Here is a 26,982-nt window from a genome sequence, read left to right as displayed (position 1 = left end):
TGCCACTTAGGTCTGAGGTATCTAAGAGACCATCTCCTCCCATATGAGACAATCCATCCCCCGAGGTGATCGAATGCTATCATTGACTGAAGCTAGGTTGGTGGCAATAAGTAGGAGGCCCTTCTTGTTGATGGTCCTACAGTTTTGGGATTCCCTTTAATATTACGAACTTCATGAGAATATTAAGAATATTAATAACCCTACTTGTTGGCCTTCAGACAGAGCTTAAACACTTGTTGGTTTTACCTCCCAACGTAGTTGTTGCCTCCCGCCCTTAGCTTTTCTCTGTTACTAATTTGATGCTGCTGTAATGTTACTGCAGTTTTTACGTTCTTTGTTCATTATGTCGATTATATTTTTTAAATAATACATTGTCAGCCTCCCTGGGCACCTTTAAAGCAAGAGGAAAAGTAGGACACAAATGTTTTAAATAGAACAGAGTTTTAATTCCTGCTCAGTCACAGAGCTGACAATTACCTCGGTAACTGAAGCAGTTTAACCTACATCGCAAGTTTGTTGTGAAGAGAAAGGCAAGTGGGAAAGGAAGAGAAGCATGTACGCTGCCATGGGAACAGCTTGAGAAACGGTGGTATAAAAATGTAATAAACAATAATTTCAATTTTCAAACCAGGGTTAAGAGATTTCTTTTTTAGCACAAGGCCCTAGAGAAAATGAAAATAAGTGGTCTGTCCTTATTCACGGGTTTGGCAACCATGGATTTCAGTATCCTGGATACCAAGCCCACAGCTGGAGGGCTCAGAGGACCTCACAAACATGAGCGGAAGACACTTCCAGTTCACACTGGTGACATCTGGTCACGTCCGGAGGTGTTCTGAGGCCTTCCTGCATGGCACTTGGCCTCCCCAAGCCTCAGAACGCCTCTTGGACACAACTAGAACGTACTTGAGACTCTTGGAGTTGTGACAGGGGGATCACTCTGCCCACTTGGAGCTATCCAAGGATTTGGAGCTCTGACATGCCCTGGCCTACTAGATGTCAAGACCTTAACTGCCAGCCATCTCTAGTGTCTCCAGCAAAGGTCTTCCAACACCTGCAATATAAGATCCTTTTCTCTGAAGGTGCTTGAGATTGAAATGGAAACCTTCTTCATGTTATGAGCTAAATGGACCAGTGGTTTGTGTCGATATGAAGCAGCGTCCTGTTTACCACAGGAAAATAGATAACCACTTTTTCCAATGATATCATGCAAAAAACCTCATCATGCAACTTCAGCTAGTAAATAAAATTCTCCATCCTACGCAGTTGAATACCAGGAATAATTTACATAATGCCTTCACAAAATGCTACTGCTGAAGAGAGTAACTAAAGGCCATTAGTGGGTTCGTTTAAATGCCGCCTTTGTTCATAAAGGTTGTTGGTCTTTCTCTGTTGCACGACGACGAGCTTTCTGAATATCACATTGTACAATTTATGATCAAGGTCTCAGCAGTTTCATTTTTGGTATATGTGGACATATTGTATTGTTGAATTGAGGATCAGTCCTTCAGCATCTGGGAGGAAAATGTTGCAAAACAGTATACCCTTTGAGAGAATTTAAGAAAATTAGTTTCTTTTTTTATTAATGCTATTTTAATTCATATGCAGAAGACATGATTAGAGAAACTACTGGATATGTTTTAAATCAGTTCTTAAATATATACACAAAAGTATATATTGGTTGGTCTGTGGGACTCCTTGCCACAGGGTGCGGTGATGGCGACTGGCCTGGACGCCTTTAAAAGGGGATTGGACAAGTTTCTGGAGGAAAAATCCATTACGGATTACAAGCCATGATGTGTATGCGCAACCTCCTGATTTTAGAAATGGGCTATGTCAGAATGCCAGATGCAAGGGAGGGCACCAGGATGCAGGTCTCTTGTTATCTGGTGTGCTCCCTGGGGCATTTGGTGGGCCGCTGTGAGATACAGGAAGCTGGAGTAGATGGGCCTATGGCCTTATACAGTGGGGCTGTTCTTATGTTCTTATGGTGTTGCAGCATATTGTATATTCCTTCATGGGTGGTATGTGTTGTTTTCCTGGCTACCAAATATTACTTTATTTTGCACTGTTTTCCCCTTTAAATGCTTTTAAATCACGGTGAGTTGGAGCACAAGGCTCCTCTGTGTGAGAGGAGAAGGTGCTTCCAATTCCCAAGAGAGAGGGGAGGGAGTCACCTATTCCCCTCTCCAGCTGCAATTCTTGTGCCCTCCCCATGCCATTCAAGATGGTCCAGAGAACTTCCAGAGTTGTGTGCCATCCAGCCCAGGGAGAAAATTAGGCATCCCGATCAACCTTAAATGAGCAGAAGTTCCTTCTGCTTGAGCACGAGAATCACTGGATCCACCCCTATGTATCCAGGGGGAAATCATCTATAAATGTCAGGAAATAGCTCTGGCTACTGGTGGATGACCCAAGGAAGGGTCTATAGCTCAGTGGTAGAACATAAGTTTAGAATACAGTCCCAGCTTTGGGGGGGGGGGGGTGGAGGAATTTTCATTTGGACTGCAGCATGAGAAAGGGGTTAATTGTCTCTTTGTGTGTGCCATGGACTGACCCTAATCAATCCCACCCCTAGCAGCTATTTTAATTTTAAAAAATAAAAATGGCACCACAAATGATTGCACCTAACTGTGCTGGGTGGACTGTTGTTAATTGACCTTGCACCCATCACTGAAACATAAAGTAGATGCTATCCAGTAAGAGATTTCTAGAATTTGGACCCCAGAAGGATTTTGAATGACCAGGACATTCTTTTTAGCCTACATTCAGAAAGCTGAGATACAGGATACATTCAGAAAGGTTCTCGACTTGTAATGTTTTGATTTTTTCAGTAGGAGGATTTCCTACTATAGGCCGGAGGTTGGACTAGATGACCTATTAGACCCCCTTCCAACTCTATGATTCTGAGTTCTAAGCTAGGGTATCTGGTGGCAGTGATTTCTGTAAGTTATCTATTTAAAAAAGTATGTTCTTTTGTCAGTCCTCTACCTACCATGCAAATCTAAATGTCTACCCAGCTTTTCTTTGCCAGTGGGAAACTCAATGCTGCTTGCAATTTAAAAATTGCAAAAATAAAAAACAATGAGAAAAAAAGCAGTAAACCAAATCCACTTATTTGGGTGAGAAATCTGTCTGCCCATCCCTTTCGCATCATACCGGAACTTGGGATCAATGCTACACCAGAACATGAAGCCATTATAACTCTTCCAATCATGTCGTTTGTGCCAGGTAGCCGTAGCTCAGTTCATTCATTTGTCAGGATGGTGCTTCTGAGAAGCCTGGCAGTGATGTCGTCATCATTGAAAGGTGGTTGTATTTCTTCATACACTGTTGATAAAATGGCTGTGGAGCACTTTTCTGGCTTTTTTAGCCATCAAGAAATGACAGATGAATGTATCATAGGAAATAGGTAATTGCAGGGACAGGACAGCCATCAATGGTGGAGATCAGTTTATAAAAACCTTCCTCTTTGGAGCCTCCTAGAATCTTTTGTTCTGCCCATTAGAATTGCTGTGAAATAGCAAGCATTCTCTCTCCATTTATCACTGTAGACCACTGTTTTCCCAGCTATAGGAAAAGAGGAGCATTGCAATGAAAAAATAACAATTTTGTTGCTTCACATCAGCTATTAGTCAGACATTTCCTTTCATTGCATGTATAAATTGGATTAGTAATGATAGTTTTTCTCTTGCACGTGTGTGTGTTTTACAAAACTTAGTTCTTCCTTTCTCTTCTTGATTTTCCATGAGAGGACTCTGGAAGTCATAAGAATATAAGAACAGCCTGGATGGATCGGGCCATAGGCTCATCTAGTCCAGCTTCCTGTAACTCACAGTGACTCACCAAATGCCCCAGGGAGCACACAAGACAGCAAGAGACCTGCATCCTGGTGCCCTCCCTTGCATCTGGCGTTCTGACATGGCCCATTTCTAAAATGAGGAGGTTGCACTTACACATCATGGCTTGTAAACCGTGATGGATTTTTCCTCCAGAAATTTGTCCAATCCCCTTTTAAAGGTATCCAGGCCAGATGCCGTCACCACATCCTGTGGCAAGAAGTTCCACAGACCAACCACACGCTGAGTAAAGAAATATTTTCTTTTGTCTGTCCTAACTCTCATGGATGTCCCCTGGTTCTGGTATTGTGTGAGAAGGTAAAGAGCATCTCTCTATCCAATCTATCTTTCCCATGCATAATTTTGTATGTCTTAAGTCATGTCCCCAAGTACCTCTCAATCAAGTCACAGCCCCATCCTGACCCCAAGTACCTGCAAATATTCTTTAAATACCTATTTTACACCTTTATTGCATTTATGGGGAGCCCCCCCCCCCCGCGCGCGTGATGCTTTCAATAAACACAGGAGTGGTTCAGGCTCTATTAGAACAGCAAGTTTCTCTCATAATCGATCCTTGCAATTCTCTTTATCTGCATGTGTTTTGACAACATCTGCCCATGTCAAAAGGCTACTCTCTTGCCTCCATAAATGCAACCGCTGTGCAGATACATGCTTTCAAAGCTATAAATATTTTATGCTTCATTATTTGCAGGGAGGTGCTATTTGTTAACCAGGCAGATTACTGTAGCATAACTAGGCCATCAAATGGCTTATTGCAACCATAGTATGATCACGTACATCTAGTCACATGGTCCTGTCTAACAGCAGTATCTACATCTATACATAATGGAACATGGAATGTTGCCTGATGGAACATGGAACAGTGAGGCTGTTGGTCCATCTAAGACAGTATTGGCTCAGCATCTGCAGATTTGAATGTCCATGGACTTGAGGACCTCAGAAGTCCTCCAGGAATTGGGGGTGGGGCTTCAGGAGTACTGCATGGGGGCAGTACTTCTCTATGCTTTATAATGATGGTGTGCACTTGTTATAATGTCCAGAGAGAACTACTGTGTCATAAGAGTCTTGGCATCCCTTAAAGTTCCATCATTTTATGACAGTGGCAAAGAAAGAACTTCAGTGTTAGGCCATCTTAGACCATTTCATACCAGAATGAAGATTTAAAAAATCAACCATTAAACAAAAATGCTGTGTTCCTGTAAAGGCTGTTTCTCACATGGGAAGATGATCATGAAACAGCAAGAAGTCAGGCAGTTTAACTCCAGATTTTATTCCTGTCCAGTAGCGTAGCCATGGGGAAGAGACTGTGTTAAGCTACGGGGGCCACCACAATTGTGCTGTGCATTCAAGGCTCCAATGGCAAATGGGAGGGGCTGCTTACAGGGTGCATTTTAGCACCTGCGACACATACCATGCTGCCCCCCATAGCTACGCTACTGCTTCTTTTATTCTCTCGTCATACAGTAAAGTTGCCCAGTTGACCTGCTTCATAAATTGCTTATTTTATCACTTACTAGGAATAGACATCTTTGGAAAAGTCTGACTCAAATTATTTGGGGGGGAAAAATGCATATACACATGAAGCAGAACTGTTAACAGCATGTGGAAGCCATGTGGCTGCTCCTGACCTTTGAGTCCTCTGTTGGATGTCTTTTAGGTACCTGTGAGGTGCTTAAGCTAGCTGGTTGAAACCCAGCAGGGCAAATTGCTCTGACTCTCCTTCTGGGTTTATGCTCAGAATTAACTGGAAGGAAAAGTGGGAAAGTACACTGTAAGCAGAAGAAGAGCCACGAACAAGGGTAATACAGGCAGACCCTGGTATCAGCAGTTCTGGTACCCACAAATGCTGGGGATACCAGGGACCCACTCGTAGAATGTGTGTAGGACTGCATCAGGGGCTCTGAGAGGAATTTTATCAGTGGGTACAAAGTTTCTTTTGGGCCCCTTCCCCAAGGGAGCGGGGGGCAATAGGGGCAGATAGAACGGGGTCCAAAATAAGGCAGGGGGAGGGTGCTGACAGCCAGAATAATCTTTGGAGTCCCGTGTACCAGGCGTCTTAATGTGGAGCCCAGGTCTACCCAACCATGCAGCATTGGCATTTAAACAAAGTATTAAGGAAAACCAAGCAACTTCCCAAGTCTTTCTGAAATCTTTGAAATATAGAAAAGCCATTGCAGAAAATTCGCATCATTGTATTTAGGTTCACACTAAGAATGAAAGTGTCCTGTGTGCACCAAAATTAACTTCTGCAGAAGCTATAGCCCCACAGCTGGGTCCCTGAGCTCCTCTACACTCCATCATGGTAAGCGGATCACAAGTCAAAAAGCTACTGTGGCAGGTCAGTTTCCTCCCAGATGAGACACTGTCAAGGAATGTATGCATTCCTGGGCCTGGTGTGTTTGGCTTGTGGCAGTAGTCGCCACAATATGCCCATGGCAATGCCCCCACCATCCCACGTGGACAGTGAGTCTGGGTGAGATTGGAAAATGGAAGATCCCAGGAAATTTCTGGGCCCCCTCCTTTGACTCCTGGGCCCCTTTCTGACCCTGGGCCTGGGTACAAATTACCCCCTTTACCCCCCCCCAGGCCCTGGACTGCATTGTCAATCATTGTTCTCCACCAGCTTTCTCACATAAGATATGACAGTGCTCTGTGTATGACTTCTACTGTTCATGCAGAAAGGAGGGTGCAGGGCCCTAGATAATTGTTCAGGGCATCGCCATGAGCTTTGCACCTTTAAATTTAGTGTTGAACCAATTGGAAACTATAATGTAAGTTTTAATTATTATTTAGAACAGTAAGAGCAGAATCAAGCCTGATTTTGCATGTAGTTCCAAGCACCGGTACTGCTTTGTAACTACAAGTGTGTGTAAACCTATCCACCATGCTTGAATTCTATTCTGGGTTTGAATATCTGTGAAAGAACGCACACAATTTGAGTCCTGCAACAGCACCATTGAGCTCTCAAATGCTGGTGTTGCTACATAATTCAAGACAGCTTGTCAGAATTCATTAGCTCAACTGTAAATGTTATTTGTGGGAGAGATTGCTGTGATGATTATCTTGAAGTTGCTCCTTCTGTGCATGTGAACTGTGTAGCCTGACTTTCCATTTTCTTTTCAATCAAGTATTATAATCTCTGTTGATGGAACCTTTATTCAGATTATACAATGAAATGAACCAGAGAAGTACCCCTGCCTTACTGCTACGGACTGTATCTCTTTTAAAAATGATTGTTGGGAATTCATTTATAATACAAACCTTTATAATGCTAAATCTGTTCTTCCTGGTTGCTGGAGGATTTTGTTTGGTCACTTGGGAAAAAAGCAGACATTAGTCAAATGCCCAATTAATTCCTACACTGAAGTTTTCTGCCAGGAAATCACGCATTTTATCATTACAACTTGCTTAGACAAACGCCCCAGTGAATTGCTCCCCCCCCATCAGTCCAATGATCTATAATCTTGGGTCTTCTGTGACCAATTACATAGGTTCTACTCACACTATAATTTTTAAGTTCCTCAAGCTGCTTAGATATAATTTATTTACTTTATTTATATCCCACCTTTCTCCCTGAAGGGACCCAAGGCTGCTTTCAACCAGGCTATCAAGCTTAGGGGCCAATCTAAGGGCCCAATCCTATCCAACTTCCCAGCGCAAATGCAGACGCAGTTCAGCCTCAAGGTAAGGGAACAAACAAACGTTCCCTTACCTTGAGTCGGCCTCCATAATTGTCCCTCCACTGCAGGATGCAATGCATGCCCCTTGTTGGCAACCTTCAGTCTTGAAAGACTATGGTATCGCGCTCTGAAAGGTGGTTCTGGAACAGCGTCTAGTGTGGCTGAAAAGGCCGATTTGGGAGTGACAATCCCTTCCACACTGGGAGCAAGTGCAGTCTGTCCCTGGCCTGTCTCCCTGGCTATGCGCCTTCCTTCTTTGCCTCTTAGCCTCAGACTGTTGGCCAAGTGTCTCTTCAAACTGGGAAAGGCCATGCTGCACAGCCTGCCTCCAAGCGGGCCGCTCAGAGGCCAGGGTTTCCCACCTGTTGAGGTCCACTCCTAAGGCCTTCAGATCCCTCTTGCAGATGTCCTTGTATCGCAGCTGTGGTCTACCTGTAGGGCGCTTTCCTTGCACGAGTTCTCCATAGAGGAGATCCTTTGCAATGCATGCCCCACTGATACAGCAACATCAGGGCTGGAAAGTTGGATAGGATTGCACGCTTAGTAGCCCAAATGTTGTGGCAGGCTTTGTAATGTCCATCCACTTTCAGGAAAGGGGCTGCAGCTAATCTCAACAGAAGATCATATTATGAAACTGAAGGAAAGTGGGCTACTCTCCCCCAGCAGTGCAGGCACCACTATCTATCTCATAAAAGCTGAAAGCAATCAGCACACCTGGGGATGCTAATCATCATTTTTCATGCTGCAGAAGAACATCTGGTTCTCCATTTCATTCCTGCAGGTATTCAATGTGATTGAGTCAGATCATATATTAGCACTCTGATGTAACATGTCCCCGAATAGTGATTTTCGCCAAATCTGTAGGGACAACTTTGATCTTGTTGGCTTTGAAATATCACAAAACCATACTAAGAATTACGTTCTTCTTAGGGTAAACATCTTTGGCAATTAAGAAAGAAAATGCAGTGCTAAAAAGAATTGTCATGCACGAGGTTGGCAACCTTCAGTCTCGAAAGACTATGGTATAAGCCTACAGCACCCGGTATTCCCAGGCGGTCTCCCATCCAAGTACTAACCAGGCCTGACGCTGCTTAGCTTCTGAGATCAGACGAGATCATGCACCAGTGATATAGCTAAGTGGCGGATCCGCCCCCCCCCCTTGGCAGAGTGGTAGTTTTCTGCCATCTCCACTGGAGTGGTTACAGCACTCGCCATAGTTGCATGGCGAACACCACAAAATTGACCCTTCTACCTCCTCTTGTCCCCATATGGTTCCAAACAGAACCGTTCCTGGGGCCAGGGGTATGCTTGTGCAGAGGAGGTGTGAATGAGGAAGTGTGGGGGTGACGCCATGATGCAGGGGACATCAACACATCACCTGGCCCCAGGTATCCACCTTCCTGCTACCCTACTAGTAACACAGTGTATTTGATGGCTATTACATATCCCTAGGTGCCTAAAGGGAAATTCTGACCATGGGCAAAGTGCAGCTCCTGGACCTGTTTTCATCTTATTGGCAGCCCAATCCTATGCATGTCTACTCAGAAGTAAGTCCCATTAGAGTCAATGGGGCTTACTCCCAGAAAAGTGTGGATAGGATTGGGCTATAAGTCTTTCTATAGGATGCTTCAATTTGATATGGGAAGAGAGCAGGATCAGGGGAAAATTCCAATTAAGAACAGCACAGAGATATTGGGGAACCAAGTGTTGGCTGGCAAATGGGATCAAGACAGGCACTGACTGGGTGAGGAAGCTGCTTCTTAATATTTTTCCAACCTGTAAAGAGCAGGAAGGAGAAACCCACTTATAACACAGAATAACACAGACCCTTCTTTCCTCTCATCTGAGGTTTTTGAAGCCTTCTCCAGTTGAACCTGGGATGCTCTGTACAGGTGTTTCATACAGATGTCTGAGCTGCCAAAGAGAGGAAGGGAGCAATTTTGCAACAATTTTCTGAAGTAGTGTAATAAAGCACAGTGCAGCTGGAACAAAATAATTGGCAAGACCAAACATGAGTATCCTTAAGTGCCAGGTATAACCTGCACCCTCAAAGCCAATAATAATGATTTTCCTGCTTCCAGAAGATAAACAAATAAATGAAATGGTTGTTAGCCTCGCCTCCTTGAATGTTTGCTCTTTACCTAAGTAGCTTACTGCTGCTGCAGAGAATTCGGGGAGCTTTCTTGTTCTAATCGCTGCAGGTGCTTTCTCCAAATGAGCGATGCCCTTCCTTCCAACTTGCAGGAGTCTTAAGCATCATTTTGGACAATGAAGGGTAAAGCACTTGAGGGAGAAACTCACAACATCAATACATGGAGAGCAACCACTTCAGGGACAGCACTTGGGTTTATTGCAGATCTTCAAGCCTTTCTAGAGTTTGTGGTTTCTTTTGGCAAAACAGTTTGAGAGGAGGAGAAAATGTTAGCTGTGTAATTTTAGGCTAAATATGGGTGGCAATGCTGGGGAGGGGGCAGAGCTTAATGGTACAGTAAATGCTTTGTGCACAAACGGTCCAAGGTTTGATTCAGCCTGAAAGGGTTGGGTAGCACATGATAGAAAAGACCTCTGCCAGTTTAAGCAGACAATATAAGATCAATCAACAAATTATCAGATAGTAGAAGGGAGCTTCCTGTGTTCACTAGAATGCACAAAGCCCAAACATACTTGTATGAACCTGCCTTATACTGAATCAGACCTTGGTCCACCTAACTCAGAGCACTGTTTGATGGGCAATAGCATTCCAGGCTTTTAGGCAGGATGCTAGGGATTGAACCTAGGACCTTCTGCAAGCAAAGCATGCCCTGAAAGCCCCTACACCAGGGGTGCTCACACTTTTTTGGCTCAAGAGCTACTTTGAAACCCAGCAAGGCCCGGAGATCTACCAAAGTTTTTTTTACAATGTTTGCGCCATCATAACATATAACATTTATGTGTACAATGTATGTTGATGTACCTTGAGCCCCAATGAGTATAACCGGACTTACTCCTGAGTAGACATGCCTAGGATTAGGCTGTGAGGCTGCAATCCTAGCCACACTTACCTGGGAGTAAGGCCCATTGAGTACAATGGGCCTTACCCCCGGCGTTTCCTCCCAGAGGCACCTGAAGGGGGGGGGGTCGGCACTCCGCGATCTACTCATTTTGCTTTGTGATCTACCGGTAGATCGCGATCCACCTATTGAGTACCCCTGCCCTGCACCATTGTATAGGAAGTACCAGCAGTGACTGAGGAACCCTAGGGCTTTTAGCTCTTGAGAGGCCATGGAAAAGCAAATATCTCTCCATTTCTCAAACTACAGGTCTTTGGGTTTCAAGGACAGGTACTCCCACTCTCTGAACTAGAACTAGATGCTCTTTCCACCCAATGATGTTCTTCGAGTGTCAGGGCTGTTAATTCATGGTGTGAGGAATATAAACCCTAGGCAAGGAAGAGATGCTGTGGCAGGTCTCATGATGTTGTGTGTATTCCATGCCGCATCAGTTCAGGGCTCCAGTTTGTTGCTAAGCTGGTTCATATCAGAGAAACATTGGTTGGTTCAGACCAAGCAAAGCAGTACATCTTTTGAACGTCGGCCGCAGGACTATCAAAAGTGTTCCTCAGGTTTAGGAAGTTTGACACCTTCTGCTACAGAGTACTTAGCACCTGAGAATTCTCTTTGCAGTAGTTACAGCCCATTCCTCTCTGAGTCTTACAGTGTCAGATCTCGCAATCCCACAGCTTAAGGCCTGGGCTGCAGCGTGGCAACCGGTCTGCCGTTCTGTGGGCTGTGGCCAGCACAAAGCCCCAGAGGCAGCAATTGAGTGACAGCTCCTGCAGAGCCTCTGTTGTCTCACTCAACTGGGAAGTTGGTGATGGGATTGGAATGGGAAGCAGGTCAAGCCAAGCAGGTTGGGGACAGGAGACAAGTAGCAGCCACACACGCCAGAATCTATGCCCCCTTCCCAACTTCGACCCACTCCCGAGAGCTGGCATAGAGGGGGGTTAGTAAAACATGTTTTTACTTACCTCTCCTGAGTTGTCTGGTCTCCGGCCAACCCACAGAAAGCAGCGCAGTTCAATCAATCCTAGCCACCCCATAGTATTCATTTATTAATATTTTGTCTATATCAGGGGTATCCAAAGTGGATTGGCAGGAGGGCCACATCATCTCTCTGACACTGTGTCGGGGGCCGGGGGGAAAAAGAATTAATCTTCATTTAAAATTTGAATAAATTTACATAAGTTTACATAAATGACTATATTAAAGATGAACTTATATGAATGAATGAAGGTCTTGAAATAGCTCAAGGCCTGTAAAAGGCCTTGCACAAAGCAAGACTGGCCTTTTCTTTGCTGCCGCTACTGCATCACAGAGTGAAACAGCAAGCAGTGGAGGGAGCCCTCATCCCACAGCTCACGCGAGAGGTCAAACAGTCGCCCTTACGCTGAGAGCAGTTGCGTCAGGCCAGTGCGGGCTCCAACAAATCTCCGGAGGGCCAGAGGCTCATTGAAGACTGGGGGCTCCCTGAGGGCCGCATTGAGAGTCCTCGAGGGCCGCATGTGGCCCCAGGGCCGGGGTTTGGGCACCCCTGGTCTAGAGCATGACACTGCATGCTCTAGACCAGCGGGGATAGGATTGGGCTGTTAGCTAATGTCTTTTCATTATTATACTGGTAATATGGTAATATCATATTTACTATTGCTTTGTACTTCCCCCATTATTGCTAGCATCAGATGCTCACCTTTTTGGGATAAAGAATTTAACTTAATCTAGCCCCTCTGCCAAAATGCAGATATTAAAATACTATTGCATTTTTTTAAATCCTCAAATTTACTTCTGTGCAATAAACACTGTTCTGAGTTATTCATTATGCCAGTCAGCATAAAGTGAGGGTGTGTTTCTGGTTGAACATTAATAAGCATATAATCAAGAAAACAACCCTGAGTGTCGTGGTCCAATTTAGTTCCAGTTACAGCATTTTCTTGTACACTCTCCATTAATCATAGCTAAGCACAATTATAGTTTTCTTGCCTTATTGTAAGAGGAAAATACGCAGGGAGAGCCCGAGCATCAATCAATCCTAGCCACCCCATAGTATTCATTTATTAATATTTTGTCTAGAAATTCCTTTTTCCAATGGCATTTGTCTGAGATTATAGATAGTGTAGTTCTGCAGCAGAAGGTAAGCAGGTGATATCACTCATTTATACATGAGAGTTTCACAAATGCAGGTGTCATTTTTGTATCTGCATATATGAGTAAACATTACATGTGGAAAAGATGCAATTAGTACTTTATCATTATCTGCGCACTCTGCCCCCACAGATTCATTTATCTGCAGGAATAAAACTGAAACTGTCCTCATGCCATCTGCTGCCTGTTTTAGGCTATCTGCAGCTATTCTCATTCATCCACAGCCATTCTGAAGCCATCTGAGGCCATTTTAGAGCTATTACCTGTATCCTCTGTGTCCATAGCTGAAGCTATCCATGACCATTTTTAAATATCCGCAGCCATTCTGAAGCTATCCCCAGCCATTTTGAAGCACCTGCAGCCATTTTGAAGCATTGGTTGTCATTTTTAAACATTTGCAGCCATTCTGAGGCTATCCGCTGCTGGCATTCCTGACCAGGTTAGCTACCCCTTCCCAGGGATGGGAACTCAAGTCAATCATTAAGGTAAGGAGCTCAGGAGACAAATGAAGGAAAGGCAAAGAGGATGCCTGCACCCATCTGCCACTTGAAGTAGCTGGTGCAACTTCTCCTTCCCCCCTTTTTTATCCTCACAACAACCCTGTGAGGTTGGTTAGGCTGAGATATAGTAATTGACCCAAGATCACCCAGGAAGCTTTGTGGCTAAGTGGGGAGTTGAACCTGGATCTGACAGGTCTAAGTCCAATACCAGAACCACTACACCATCCTGGATCTCAGGGTGTGTGTGTGGGGGGGGGGGGTGACTCCAGTAGTAGACAGCAGGTGGCAGGTTTAGGCAAGGCACGACTAGAGAAGCTCTTCATGCAAATGCTCAATGGAATGGCTTCAGTAAAGATCAAAAGCTAAAAGGTGAAGTAGGCTACTGAGTGCTGAAGTCCTGCCTTCAGCTGTAAGTTTAGAAAGATGTAAACCTCTTGCCTTGGTGCCTATCATTCTGGCAACACTGGGTTGTACCCTCTGACTCCTAGGAGAGTGAGGAACTTGAAGAGGCATGATGGAGCTGGTTCCACATTTGAAGAGTTGAGTGATCCTCTCTTTCTGAAGTGAGGGCCAAAGCCCATGCACATGCTTTACTTAACGTCCAAGATGGATGCTTCAGTATTTTTAGATAGGCTTGGAAAGACACCTGTCTTAAACCCTGGAGAACTGCCTGCCAGTCAATGGAGTCTGTGATCTACCTGACAGCCTCTGTGTTCATATGTTTGGGTGGCTTCCAGAAATCTCCCCTGAGCAGAGTCTTGCTGACCCAGCTTCATGGAGGCATCAGAACTCTGATGCACAAGTTTCAAGTCTAATTTGCCCATATTTGAATTTTAAAAATGGAATGGCTTTTGTTCAAAGAAAAGGTCTCAATAAGAAAAAGCTGATCTGGTAACTGAATAAAGGTGTTAAGCATTTCATTGCATTTCAAAATGAAATGATCAAAGACAGGGAATCGTTATAAACTCTGCTGATTAAAAGTAGTAGATTTATGAAATGCTATCAGGAATAATTATGCTAATTCTCTAGGTATCTTAATTAAACTGAGAACACTTTATCAGCCTGAATAGGCTTCCTATTTAAACAATAATCCCAATTCAGTATTAGTTTTTACTGTCATAGATACTTCAAGAAACACAACACTGCCTAAATGCTACAATATAAAACTATAATCTAAAATATCATAGGCCACCGTTTCTGAAAGATATCATTAGCTGATGAACATGTTCAACAACAGGTAATAGATTTGCTTGTCTTGCTTACCAGCAAAAGACTCGGCTTCTCTTGCTAGCTTGATTAGCATTGGCAATGGGGAAACTTCTTGAAAAGGGTAGATCCATTTCCCCCTAAGCATAGGGTAATAATTGCACACAAATAAATGATGAGAGGCAGCTATTCAATTTCATTCTTCAGCTAGGATATCAGGAGCCCTGATGACAGGTGGGAGAGTATGCCTAGGCATGCATCCAAATAGCCAAGAACCTGGTTAATTCTGTAATTGTCAGTTTAAGGAGCAAACAATTATTGTGGTCAGGGTTGGCAGTCAGGAGCACAAGAGATTAAGCAATGGAGAAATAAGGTAAATGGTAAATCGGAAGTGAAGCTCAGGAAAACATGCACTTACCTGTCCCAGGATTCTCTGTATGTGGTGACACATGCACAAACAGGTCATGGTTCAGGATGTGGACTTACCTCCCTGCATTGCAATCTCTGCACATGAACTGGAGGTTGTCCATGACTTTGTGTACCTTGGCTCAACGATCTCCGACACTCTTTCTCTCGATACCGAGCTGAACAAACGCATCGGTAAAGCAGCTACCACGTTTTCCAGACTCACAAAGAGAGTCTGGTCCAACAAGAAGCTGACGGAACATACCAAGATCCAGGTCTACAGAGCTTGCGTCCTGAGTACACTTCTGTACTGCAGCGAGTCATGGACTCTTCACTCACAACAGGAGAGGAAACTGAATGCTTTCCACATGCGCTGCCTCCGACGTATTCTCGGCATCACCTGGCAGGACAAAGTTTCAAACAACACAGTCCTGGAACGTGCTGGAATCCCTAGCATGTATGCACTACTGAAACAGAGACGCCTGCGTTGGCTCGGTCATGTCGTGAGAATGGATGATGGCCGAATCCCAAAGGATCTCCTCTATGGAGAACTCGTGCAAGGAAAGCGCCCTACAGGTAGACCACAGCTGCGATACAAGGACATCTGCAAGAGGGATCTGAAGGCCTTAGGAGTGGACCTCAACAAGTGGGAAACCCTGGCCTCTGAGCGGCCTGCTTGGAGGCAGGCTGTGCAACATTTCCTTTCCCAGTTTGAAGAGACACTTGGCCAACAGTCTGAGGCTAAGAGGCAAAGAAGGAAGGCCCATAGCCAGGGAGACAGGCCAGGGACAGACTGCACTTGCTCCCAATGTGGAAGGGATTGTCACTCCCGAATCGGCCTTTTCAGCCACACTAGACGCTGTTCCAGAACCACCTTTCAGAGCGCGATACCATAGTCTTTTGAGACTGAAGGTTGCCAACTAATATGCACAAACCCATGTGTAGATAAGGGAATTGTGACTTCCTGTAAGCAGAAATCTAGGACAGCAGGATGATTCTTGGTGCTCTGCTTTCTACTTGCAGGAAGTGTTCATGCATTCAAAAGTGGTCTCTTGTATGTGCACTCTATTTTACCTCTTCATCCTTGTACTACTTCACTCTGCCACAGGGGCTAACCAAGCCTATGTACAGCAAAACGAAGTGGTACAATTCAGAGATGGTAGAGTGGATTGACAGCCAAATCCAATGCATGTCTACTCAGAAGTAAGTTCCACTATAGTCAATGGAGCTGACTCCCAGGTAAGTGTGGATAGGATTGCAGCTTGAATCACTTCAGGTAACAGGTAGCAATACTATTTTTGAAAACTTCCCTTAACACCCCTGAGCGAATCAGGTAGAAAGGTTGTCGCTCCTCCTGCTCCCTGCTTGTAGAAGTCTGATACTCACAGGAAGTTCATTCACAAATGAGTCCCTCCCTACAATCTGAATTGGTACAGTCCATTCTACCACCTTAGAATCTTACTTCTCACTCTCCTAGCTTGTATGGACCAAGGGAGCTACAGTTCAATACTAGGGCATGTATTTGCCATGCAGGAGCTCCGAATCGCAGTCCCTGGCATCTTCAGGTAGAACTGGGAAAGACACCTGTTTAAAAAACCCTTAAAAGACACTGCCGGTCACCAAAGGTGAGAGGCAGCTAGATAAACTAACACTTTGACTCAGTGCAAGACAGTTTCCAAAGTCACATATCGAGTAGTTTAATCATAAGAGACGTCAGGTCATGATATATAACTCAACTACTAAATTCCTTTTTATCTTTATTAATTGTGCTGGCAAACTCTAGTGCCTTCTGCTCTCCCGCAACTGATTGCACTAGACTTCACGCTTTCTCACTGTGGAGACCTCAAAAGCAATTTTGTAAGCAGGTTTGGCTTGACACATTTCATTACTAGCAAGCCAAGAGGAAAGTCTGCTCTTTAATGATAGGAGGAATGTGGACATGAAATACGTACTTAGCTCATGGTCAACGCAGATCCTTCTCTTCCAGTTGCAAAGTCAACAATCACTCTGATGCAGCCATTTCCAACCACTGTGCCATGGCACACTGGTGCCGCCTTTCTCATAGACTCAAGGCAGTTTATGTAGGCAGGCTGAACTCCGTTTGTCAATGAGGTTTTTGCAAGTATTATTCTATGATAATCATAGATTCTATGATAACTATGATTCTATGATAATTATTCCACTGGGTAGATGGGACTCGTTAGCCTGGGAAGGCAGCTCATCTGAGAGAAGGAAAACTCTGATCCCAAATTTACACTGCCTTGTGGCTACATCCAGTTATGGAAAAGGCTTCAGGAGTCAACCTCGAGGCAAAACCCGGAGCCGGAGTCCCTGAGGCAGTTCATGGCTGAACACAGTCACATTCTGGCAACTCCTGCGACGCCGCTGGAAACAACCGTATTGGCCTCTGCCTTTCCATTGGACCATTTCAGCGACGTGGAGAGGGGGGATTTGCTGCATGGGTAACAGCCTATCCTCCACACCTACTTTACCCAGGCTTCGCGCACTGGAGAGGACACTGTTCCGGAACCACTATTCAGAGCACGATACCATAGTCTTCCAAGACTGAAGGATGCCAACTGTTATTCTATGAGAAAATCTCATAGAACCCTCCATTTCTCCAGATGTTTCCCTTCGTAATGCAGTCATCATCCTGGCTACCGACTCTTGCATCCACCAAGATGTCACAGGCCAAGCTTGAGACTGATTCTCAAGATGTTATCAATTGTTTTGCCGGCTGACTCCTCCGCACTTCTGCACGCTCCTCTGCTGAGATATGCCAGTGGCCTCACACAGTCTCTCTCACAGTGTCTCACTGTCAACCTTCCATGCAGCTGATCCTGCTTAGCTTTTCCAGGCAAGGCAACAGCTCAATCTCCAGACTACATCTCCTGCCCATAATTCACCATTAGGGTTGTCTCCTGCTTAAAGAATCCTAAATCAACCAATCAACTTAGATGTGACTGAAATGATAGTTTTGATGAAAAAAGCATCCTTTCTTTGGTTGCTGATGTAGCCTTGGGACTCTTTTGCAAGAGAGAAGAGTAGGAGTAAGAGTATAAATATTTTAAATAAATTACCTCCCTCCCTCGGTGTGTCTGGTTGCCCTGCCCCCACCATAGGATACAGAGCCTGCTCTGTTGGCTCTACTGGATCTTGTAGACTGGTGGGGGATAGCATTTGGTCAAAAATACGTAATATCAGTTTGAAAGAGTGATAATTATTTGTGGTACATATGGTTATCCCACTTCTACCTATGGTAAACAGGTTTAGAAAGGTTTACTTCAAAAGCTTACAAAATTTATCAAAGCAGAGACAACAGTTTGCCTAAAGAAAAGGGTATGCATACCATAGGGACCAAGTCTCTCTCTCTCTCACTCACTCACTCACTCACTCACTCACTATATGTGTAAAATTCTGAAATACTCTCGTTTGGTTGTGTGAATGAATGCTCTGTGGGCGAAGCCCCATGCTGCATTTTAATGATGTAGCCTGACTCCCTTTGGTCCACATCCTTAATTATATAAGAAGAAAGTGAATTACAAATGGTGTCCCTTTCCTTGCAAACATCGTTTTGTACGCCTAAGTGCACATCAGGCTGTTGAATTTTTGATGTCCTGCTTTTAAAAGATCCTCAGAGGGGTTGCACTTCTCTTTCCTCTGCCCACCTCTAGGCCCCTCGCAAAAATGTGGGTTGAATCAATGCCCCACTTAGGGCCATCCCTGGTGACAATTGCATTTGAAGTGCTATTTCTCAGGTTAGTCCCCTTTAGGCCATGGTACCAAACAGTTCCGGCAAATACTGGAAGGCGAGATCTAGCCAGACAGGTGTCAGAATGGAAACAGAAGTTGGTTCTGAATGCACGCTTCATCTAAATTAGAATTAAGATCGCCATCAGAAGATAGTATGAGACAGGTTAATCAGCTTAATATGATTGAGAACTTGTCCACAACTTATTTTATATGTCAGTTACTGATATCGCATTTAGTGACCTATTAGTCTTTAGTTTGTGAACCTGCTTCCACAAGTTTATTTTCCTTTGTTTTGCCTACCAGTTCTATTTACTCTATCATGCCTGTCAAACGTGTCTTAGCTTACCAGTAATTGCTTTGTGTGAATGATCTATGGCTTGTTGTATCTTGCAAGCCGGGAGCTTGCTAAAACTGTTAATCCAAGAATCATGGAATTGGAAGGTGTAAAAAAGGTCATCTACTCCAGAGACAAGACTGCCTTCCTCAACATAGACTAGTCTGTACCATGACATGAAGCAATTTGCTATCAACAGAGTACATTTGCAGTATGAAAAGTACTTACACAGCACATGTTGCTACATGCTCATTACGAAGCACAAGCATATACAAATTTGTGTGTTGAGCAGGGTCTCATGACTGAATCTGTACTGGGGAGGGGGGAACACATTATTTCCCAGATGCAAGTAGGGGTATCAGTCAGATCCTAAGTGCAAGCAAAATGCCCAGTGAAGAAGAAGAAGAAGAAGAAGAATATTATTATTATTATTATTATTATTATTATTATTATTATTATTATTATTATTATTATTATTATTATTATTATTATCAACAACAACAACAACAACAACAACAACTAGGTATTTATATACCGCCTTTCTGGTCATCGGATTACTCCTCTGACTTTATTCAAGGCGGTTTATATAGGCAGGCGTTTCTAAATCCCTCGAGGGGATTTTTACAATCATAGAGGTTTTCTCTTTCAAGAACCGACAACATTTCAGAATGGATCTTCCTGGTTTGGTCTCACTTCTGACCTCCTGTTTTCCCATGCAAGATCCATATGTAGCTCTGGCATTTAGAATGCTAAGCTGGAGAAAATGTGTGTTGTTTTTTTTTTTTTCATTTTGCAACTGGAAGAAATTATGGGATGTGTGTGTACACAAAGCCTGGGGGCCAATGAGATGGACTGGTACATGTCTCAAATGAGTTTCTCGCTTCTCGTTTACCTCTAGTAACCCTAAAAGTCAGAAACTTGTTAGCACATCTTGATTTTTCTTAGTTTGCAAAAAGCGAGACTGATTCAGGAAGTGGTGAAGAATGGAGAGGTGGCAGTGAAGGGAAAAGACTTTTAACTCATTCCCCATTGCCCTACTCCAAATAACTTCCACATGGTTCCCCATGGGGTTCCAATGGGTGAGGACCTTTTCTCTCCCTCAGGTTTATTTAAGGAAAACAGAAAGCCACAAGAGTAGTTACATTCACACAGAATGTGTAGTTAGCTCCTGAGTGTCTGCTTTGAAAAGGGTCAGGACATCAAGAACCGTTGTGGACAGTGCAAGTGCCAACACTTCCACTATCTCTGATGTCCTATATCCATAGTCATGCATTGAATAGGCTCTCACTGTGCCATTTAAATGGCATAAATCTATCTTGACAAGCATTATAAGGGTACAGAAGCTGTCTTGCAAGGCTGTCAAGATACAAGCACTTCAAACCACCTCACCATTAGCCCTCAAAAGTTCAAAGGATATTTCAGAAGCATATTCCAAAAAATTAAAGCAGAAAGACAAAAGAATTCTCTCTTCTTCAGTCTCTACTCCATTCTATAGGAATATCATTTCTCTGTGGCCAAAAGCTGAGGAGAGGGCATTGCATTTTCTGTTTAATGTTGCATTAACCACACTGAGGCACAAAGGGCTTTATTGGAGTTGGGGAGTGATGGGTATTTCAAATTAAACAAAGAAATTTGTGTCATGCTGTTCTTTCCCTTGTTTATAATCATAGAATGAAGAAGGTCTCCCACAGGAAGGAATGATGGATAATACGGCCATGCCAGCAGACCCTGAAAATGAAGCCTACGAAATGCCTCCTGAGGTAAATCTTCTGTTGACAGTTTCTCACAGAACTTGGTGACATGAGTGAGGCATGTGGGTCACTTATGTTTCCAAAGCTTTAGGAAATTTGGAAATTAGGTTGTCTTATAGCCATGGAAGTAACTCTCTACACAGTGGGCAGAGCTGATAAGAGCGGGGACTCAAGTTGCCACTAAATTTAATAATGCCATGTGAAATTTTGAGATGAATGTGTAGGAGAAACATCTGAGAAACTGTGAAGTAAGCAAAAAAAGTTTTGAATGAAACTTCTCAGGAGGATTATGAAGACCTCCAAGCTTGTGGTAACCCCAAAGCTTGTGCCTGTGGTAACCATTTCTTGTGATTGAACCCCCCACATAAAACAGCTGTCATTTAGCACACAGTGGTGTCTTAGAGCCCAGTCCTATGCATGTCTACTCAGAAGTAAGTCCCATTACAGTCAATGGGGCTTACTCCCAGGAAAGTGTGGATAGGTTTGGGCTGTCATCGTGGACTCTATCATGGAACAAACTCTGGAAAAACAATTCTAGAAGAATGCTGGATCCCCAGATTATGAGATCCTCTCCAGTTCCTGGTAATAAAGGAAACCAGAATCTGTAAAGAAATTTGGTAGAGGAGGATTCTGAAAACAAACCTAATTTAAAGGGGGGGGAACCAATAATGTTATATGAAAAGTTCAAATCATAGTCTAATGCCACAATATTCCATATAAGACTTTTAATGTTGTTCAGGTCCTCAAAGAGAAAGTATCAGAAAAAGACACAAATTGATTCTTATGCTGTGTGAAAATACTTGTGCATTCTGCTTCTCTGGCTGGGCCATTTCTGAAAAGCTGTTCAGAATTGTAGAATTTGGTTTTTTCCTTTATACAAATTGCACTCTTTTTTACTAGTCTCCTTTCTTGAAACAAGAAACTATAAAGGTATTTCAATACATTTTTAAATGGATAATACTTGTCACTGATGCCAGCAGTGAGTTCTAAGACACAAGTAAAATGCACACATGGGGAAGAAACAATTGTGTGCAGGAACCAGTGTATTAGCCAATGGCATGTCTATGTAAGTCAGCAGCAAAAGGATGATTGAGCCAGAAGTTCAGGTGCGCCAACTAAGTATTCTAATACGCTCATTAGTACATAGGGGGTATCCTACCATTAGTGTACACAATGAAGCCCTAAGGAACAACTAGAAGGAAGAGGATAAAGGAGAAAAGAGGAACTCCTTAGAAGGAGAAGGGCAGAGCAAAGAGAAAAATTTGAGAGGAGAAAAGATGTAGGTAGATTAGTTGTGATTCCAAAAGAGACCCAGGAGTAGAAGATTTTGGGGTGCAAGGGAGGAAGTTGAAGAGATTAGTAGGGAGTAAAGTGAGCAGGCTACAGACAGCAAAAGGTTGCGGAGGGGAATGGTTTGCTGTAGCCTGAACTCAGGGCTACACGCAAGAGGCAAGCCTAAGAACACGCCATGAAAGCAGTTCACCCACTTGCAGCAGGGGAGTGAGTCTCTCCAACCGAACGATTTCTCTTAAGCCACTGATCCAAGCATCACAAGGAGGTCACGATGAGAAAGGGTTAAAATCTCTGCTCAGCCCAGGGTCACTCCATCTGTGACCCTGGGCCAATCACCATCCCTCCATCAAAAACACAGAGTTCTAGGGAAAAATGTGGAAGAAACCAGGCATGCCACCCTGAGCAACTTGGCAGAAAGACAGATGTGGAATGACCACCCCACAGTCTGAATTGGTACAGCCCAGACACAGCTTTACCACCTCAGTGAGAACTAGACCTTGGTGACTCATAAGACCATACCTGGAGTCTTGTATTAGTATTGTGACCAGTTCTGGTCGCCACATCTCCAAAAGGATATCGTGGAAATGGGAAAAGTACAGAAAAGAGCAACCAAAAGGATTACTGGGCTGGGGCACCTCCCTTATGAGGAAAGGCTACAGCGTTTGGGGCTTTTCAGTCTAGAAAAGAGGCACCTGAAGGGGGACATGATAGAGACATAGAAAATTATGCAGGGGTGTATAGAGTGGATAGAGAGATGCTCTTTTCCCTCTCACATAACACCAGAACCAGGGGACATCCACTAAAGTTGAGTGTTGGGAGAGTTAGGACAGACAAAAGAAAATATTTCTTTACCCAGCGTGTAATTAGTCTGTGGAACTCCTTGCCACAAGAAGTGGTGATGGCATCTTGCCTTTAAGAGGGGACCGGACAAATTTCTGGAGAAAAAGTCCATCATGGGTTACAAGTCATGATAGGTATATTCAAGCGCCTGGTTTTATTTATTTATTTATTTATTTATTTATTTATTTATTTATTTGATTTGTATCCACCTTTCTCCCTGAAGGGCACCCAAGGCGGCCTTTAGAAGAAGACTACCTTGGAATACCAGATGCAAGGGAGGACACAAAGATGCAGGTTGTGTCTTGCTGTCTTTTGTGCTCCTTGAAGTATTTGGTGGGCTACTGCAAGATACAGGAAGCTGGACTAGAATGGCCTTTAGCCTGATCCAGCAGGGCTCTTCTTATGTTCTTATTTTCTTACTATATAACAAAGTCTCATTATAGACTTTAGTTTTGTTTTCCTTCTTGTATCAGTGTTGACAATTGCTTTTGCCAACAGGAGGAGTACCAAGATTATGAACCTGAGGCATAAGTCCCAGCCCTTTTCTTCTGTCTCCTGCTACTGCTAACAAAGACATCCTGTCCTGTACAAGTGCTGAGTTCCAATGTGCCCAGTCGTAAACTATTTTTATAGTTTTTAACAGTGTCTTTTGAAGTCTTCCATTTGCAATGATTGGAGTATCTGTAACTGCCTCCAGTTTTCGTTTCGGTGATTTTCCCACCTCGGAAACAAAGATCTGGGTGTCAGAGCCATTGTTGTTGTGCAGATATTGTGGCTTCAACTTCTAATAAGTTTGAAAAGAATCTTTAAAAACACACACACACCTAAGTGTCTACTCCTTATTTCTAAAGCTGTACATGTCTTGTTGATAGATTGTTGGTAAATTGCTATTGTTTACGATACAAGAATTTTTTAAATGTTTCCTATGGTCATTCTTTTCTGTTCAGGGATGACTTATTGTGAGAGTTGTTAATATATTTCTATACATATATACATATATATATATATAAAGTAATTGAGCATGAACTATGCACCTATAAATATTAACTGTGAAATTTTATTGTTCTGTGATATGTTTTACTAACTTGTCATCTGTAAATAATGGTGTCCTACTGAAATAAATAAAATGTTATCTATCCAAAGAGGAGTATTGAAATGAGTAATTATGAACAACAAGCACCAGTACAAAGGTTGCTTCCCCCACAGAGAAGGGCTGTAATGTCCTTGATTCAAGCCCTGGCATCTTCAGGTAGGACTGGGAAAGATCCACATCTGAAACCCTGGAGACTTATTGCCCATCAGTGTAGAATGGTCTAGCACACTGTCATCTCCAGCTCCTCCTCCCAGGGGCTTGTGAAGCTTACTGATATATCAGTTCAAACATGGATGGTGTGCTCCAGTTCGTTTATCATGCCCACAACAGGAAACAGAAAAGGGAGGAATTGGCCCTCCTCCTGGGTTGACTTCATCCTCTTCTTCAATTCTGGACCTTGGCCTCATTTGTCCAATGTTCTAAGCAGGGACCCTATGACTATAGTACAGCCCTGGATAGGTTCTCCTGGGCTACCTCAAACCCCAATCCATCTGCTGAGCAACCAGCTCCCCGGAAAACTTTCAAGAGATCGGCTCTGGGTCTCCAGTGTTTTGACTCTGCTTCTTATTAGGGCTTGGCTTGGGCAGACTCAGGGCCCTGACTGTCAACCTATTGTCAGGCTGCATCCATATCCCTGGCTTCCCATCCCTTTCTCTTCTTCCCACTCTTCTGGAGCCCTGACAGTTATTATTCCCTAGTCCTAGTTCAGCATCCCTCCCCCAAGCAATTTGGTTCCCTGCCTCTTCATGGGCCCAGAAGGGATCCTCGTCCCCCTATCCTTTGCCTGACCATTCTTTTCTCTCTATCGCTCTCTTCCATCTTGGCTCCTTCCTCTCCTTGGGCTCCATCTCCGGCCTTTCCTTGCCTCCGATCTCTCCCTCCCCATCAGTACTTTGGGAAACTCCTTTACAGGGCTAAGGCCAGTTCCAACTTCTCTGGGCTGATCATGGCTCACCTGCCCTACTGCCTGCAGTGAACAACAACCAGTGATGTCACCAGTTGCTATCCTACCACCTGGCCAGCCAGTGAGCAGCCAGTGAGCTGCTATCCTACCAGCCTGGCTGCCTCCCATCTGACTGGCACAGTGGCATGTTCTGCCACCCAGCTGCACACCACTCAATTGGCAATGAGTTCCATTGTCAAACTTCTCTTTCTCCCAGATTGGCATCTGCAGATCTGATAAGGATTACAAGGTGGTTGGAAGGATTACAGCATGATAGTACATATGAAGTTGATTGAACATCAAAAAGTACAATACAGATACTATGATTATTAAGATTGGTTTGCATCTCCATGGTGATCCTGCCTTACTGCATCTAAATTCATTGAGCCATTCCTAGTACCACAGGACCACCATCTTAGCCCCACACTACATCTTAAGAAGCAGAAACCTTTCCTCCAACCCAGCACTGACTTCCAGAACATAGTAAGTTAGGACAAGAGAATCACATTTATAACAGAACACAGAGTAATTTATGTGGCACCAGTTGGGTGACAGCAGCAGACTAGCTGGGCCCAATCATGGCAACTAACGCTAAGTTGAAAAAGCCCAGAAAGAATCTGCAGGAAGAGCTCTCCCTTGCAAGAATCCATACCTCCTGCAGAAGGCTACAATCAGGGCTGTGTGTGGGTGTGCTTTGGGATTCCATAGGGACACCAAAAAAGTTCAGAATGGCTTGTTGGGTGAAGCTTCTTGAGAATGTCATATTTCTATTAAAAAATTTTTTTAAAGCCATGTCTCTAGTCTAGCAATTTTCAACCTGTATGCCATGAATGGAATGCAGGTGTGCCATGGGAATTTGGGGGAGGGTCATTTATTAGTAGGGCCATGGGGGGATGTGAAACACCCACCAGCAGTGTGTTGTGCTTTGTCAATAGTCAAAAAACTGGTGGTGTGCCTTGACAATGTTAGCACCTTGTCAGTGTGCCGTGAAACGAAAATGGTTGAAAATAGCTGCGTAGTCCTTTTGGCAATGAAGATATGCTTCAATGCTTGTGAGTATTGCAATGCCTGCTGAAATCTCAACAAGCTGTAGGGGTGTTTGAAAAAGATTTCAAATAGGATTTGAAATAGGAGCAGCACAATCCTATCTTGTGCTGGAACAGGCAGGCCAGGAGGCTTGCGCTGTGTCCAACACAAGATAGGGTGCCAAAGTGGCTCAGCCAGAGGTTAAGGAGAAACTCTTCCCCTTACCCTGGTTAAGCCACTGGAGCTCCTATGGGTCTCCTCGGACTTGCACCACCTCCTGAGGAGCAGCTGCTCCGTGCTGCTTGGGAACGGGGGTTGGGATCCGGATCCCAGCTCTGCCTCCAGCTCTCTGCCCATCCCCCGGACTGCCCTCTGCCCACCCTCCCCCCACCCTGGAACGCCTCCCTCCTGCCTCCTCCCCGCCCGCCCCAGAGCTTTGTGTCGGCCGAGCTTGGTCGATGCAAGGCTAGCTCCACAAGCCACTACAGAGGCTGGATGCAGCCTCATAGATCCAGCGCACCTCCAAGCGCTGGCGTGGCTTGCTCCCGAGGAGGCGCAAACATGCTTTATGGCACATTTGCGACCCTCCTAGACTGGCGCAAGGGACTTGTGCCAGCCTAACACGAAGTTAGGACTGCACCCTTAGTATGGGGCTCATTGCTCATCATAATGCCATGCCCTTTTCCATTGCTAGTAAAGGCAGACTATATGATACAAAAATAGGAAAAACTACACAATTTGTCATCGTGCAACATAAGACCTGTTTCATGGAGGTTAGGACTAATTGTCCTTAGCTAGATATAAAGAAACTGCCCAGGTTCTGAGCAGTATACCAACTGTTGGGGAGTAACAGAAAGAAGAGCCTTCGTGTCACCTAATTGTGGGCTTCTCAGAATGTCTGATTGGATTTGATGTCCCTTCAAGCTAATCCAACAGGCCTTAATTTCTTAAATGTGTTCAATGTGCATAATTCACATCAGGCATTGCTTTCAGCTGTTCCTGGTAAAGCAGCAGTTCAGCTGCTGATATGCGGCTTTTTTAATTTCGTTGGAGTGTCTGTACATTCTGTCCAGGCTATGCGCTCGTTTGACAACAAGGTCTTCAAGATGTGGGTTTTTCAAGGTTCG

At 44.1% G+C, this 26,982-nt stretch overlaps 1 protein-coding gene across 3 annotated transcripts in view; it reads left to right on the top strand.

Annotated features, from left to right (window-relative positions):
* The window catches only part of SNCA (synuclein alpha), a 61,325-nt gene extending 37,400 nt beyond the window's left edge, over nucleotides 1-23,925 (top strand). Inside the window, exons 5-7 of one of the 3 annotated variants that reach the window (XR_010794661.1) lie at nucleotides 20,580-20,669; nucleotides 23,017-23,087; nucleotides 23,292-23,925. Coding sequence is in view for 2 of the 3 variants with exons in the window: in XM_066632043.1 (XP_066488140.1) it covers nucleotides 20,580-20,669; nucleotides 23,292-23,324 (123 nt within the window). In the remaining variant the exon portion in view is untranslated. Of the gene's footprint in view, nucleotides 1-20,579; nucleotides 20,670-23,016 lie in introns of all 3 variants that reach the window. The other 2 variants (XM_066632044.1, XM_066632043.1) reach the window with 2 other exon arrangements.
* The last annotated feature ends 3,057 nt before the right edge of the window (nucleotides 23,926-26,982 follow it).

Source organism: Tiliqua scincoides, chromosome 6, assembly GCF_035046505.1.
Source record: "Tiliqua scincoides isolate rTilSci1 chromosome 6, rTilSci1.hap2, whole genome shotgun sequence".
In the NCBI taxonomy this organism is placed as follows: domain Eukaryota; kingdom Metazoa; phylum Chordata; class Lepidosauria; order Squamata; family Scincidae; genus Tiliqua; species Tiliqua scincoides.
This window is presented reverse-complemented; position numbering and strand designations above follow the sequence as displayed.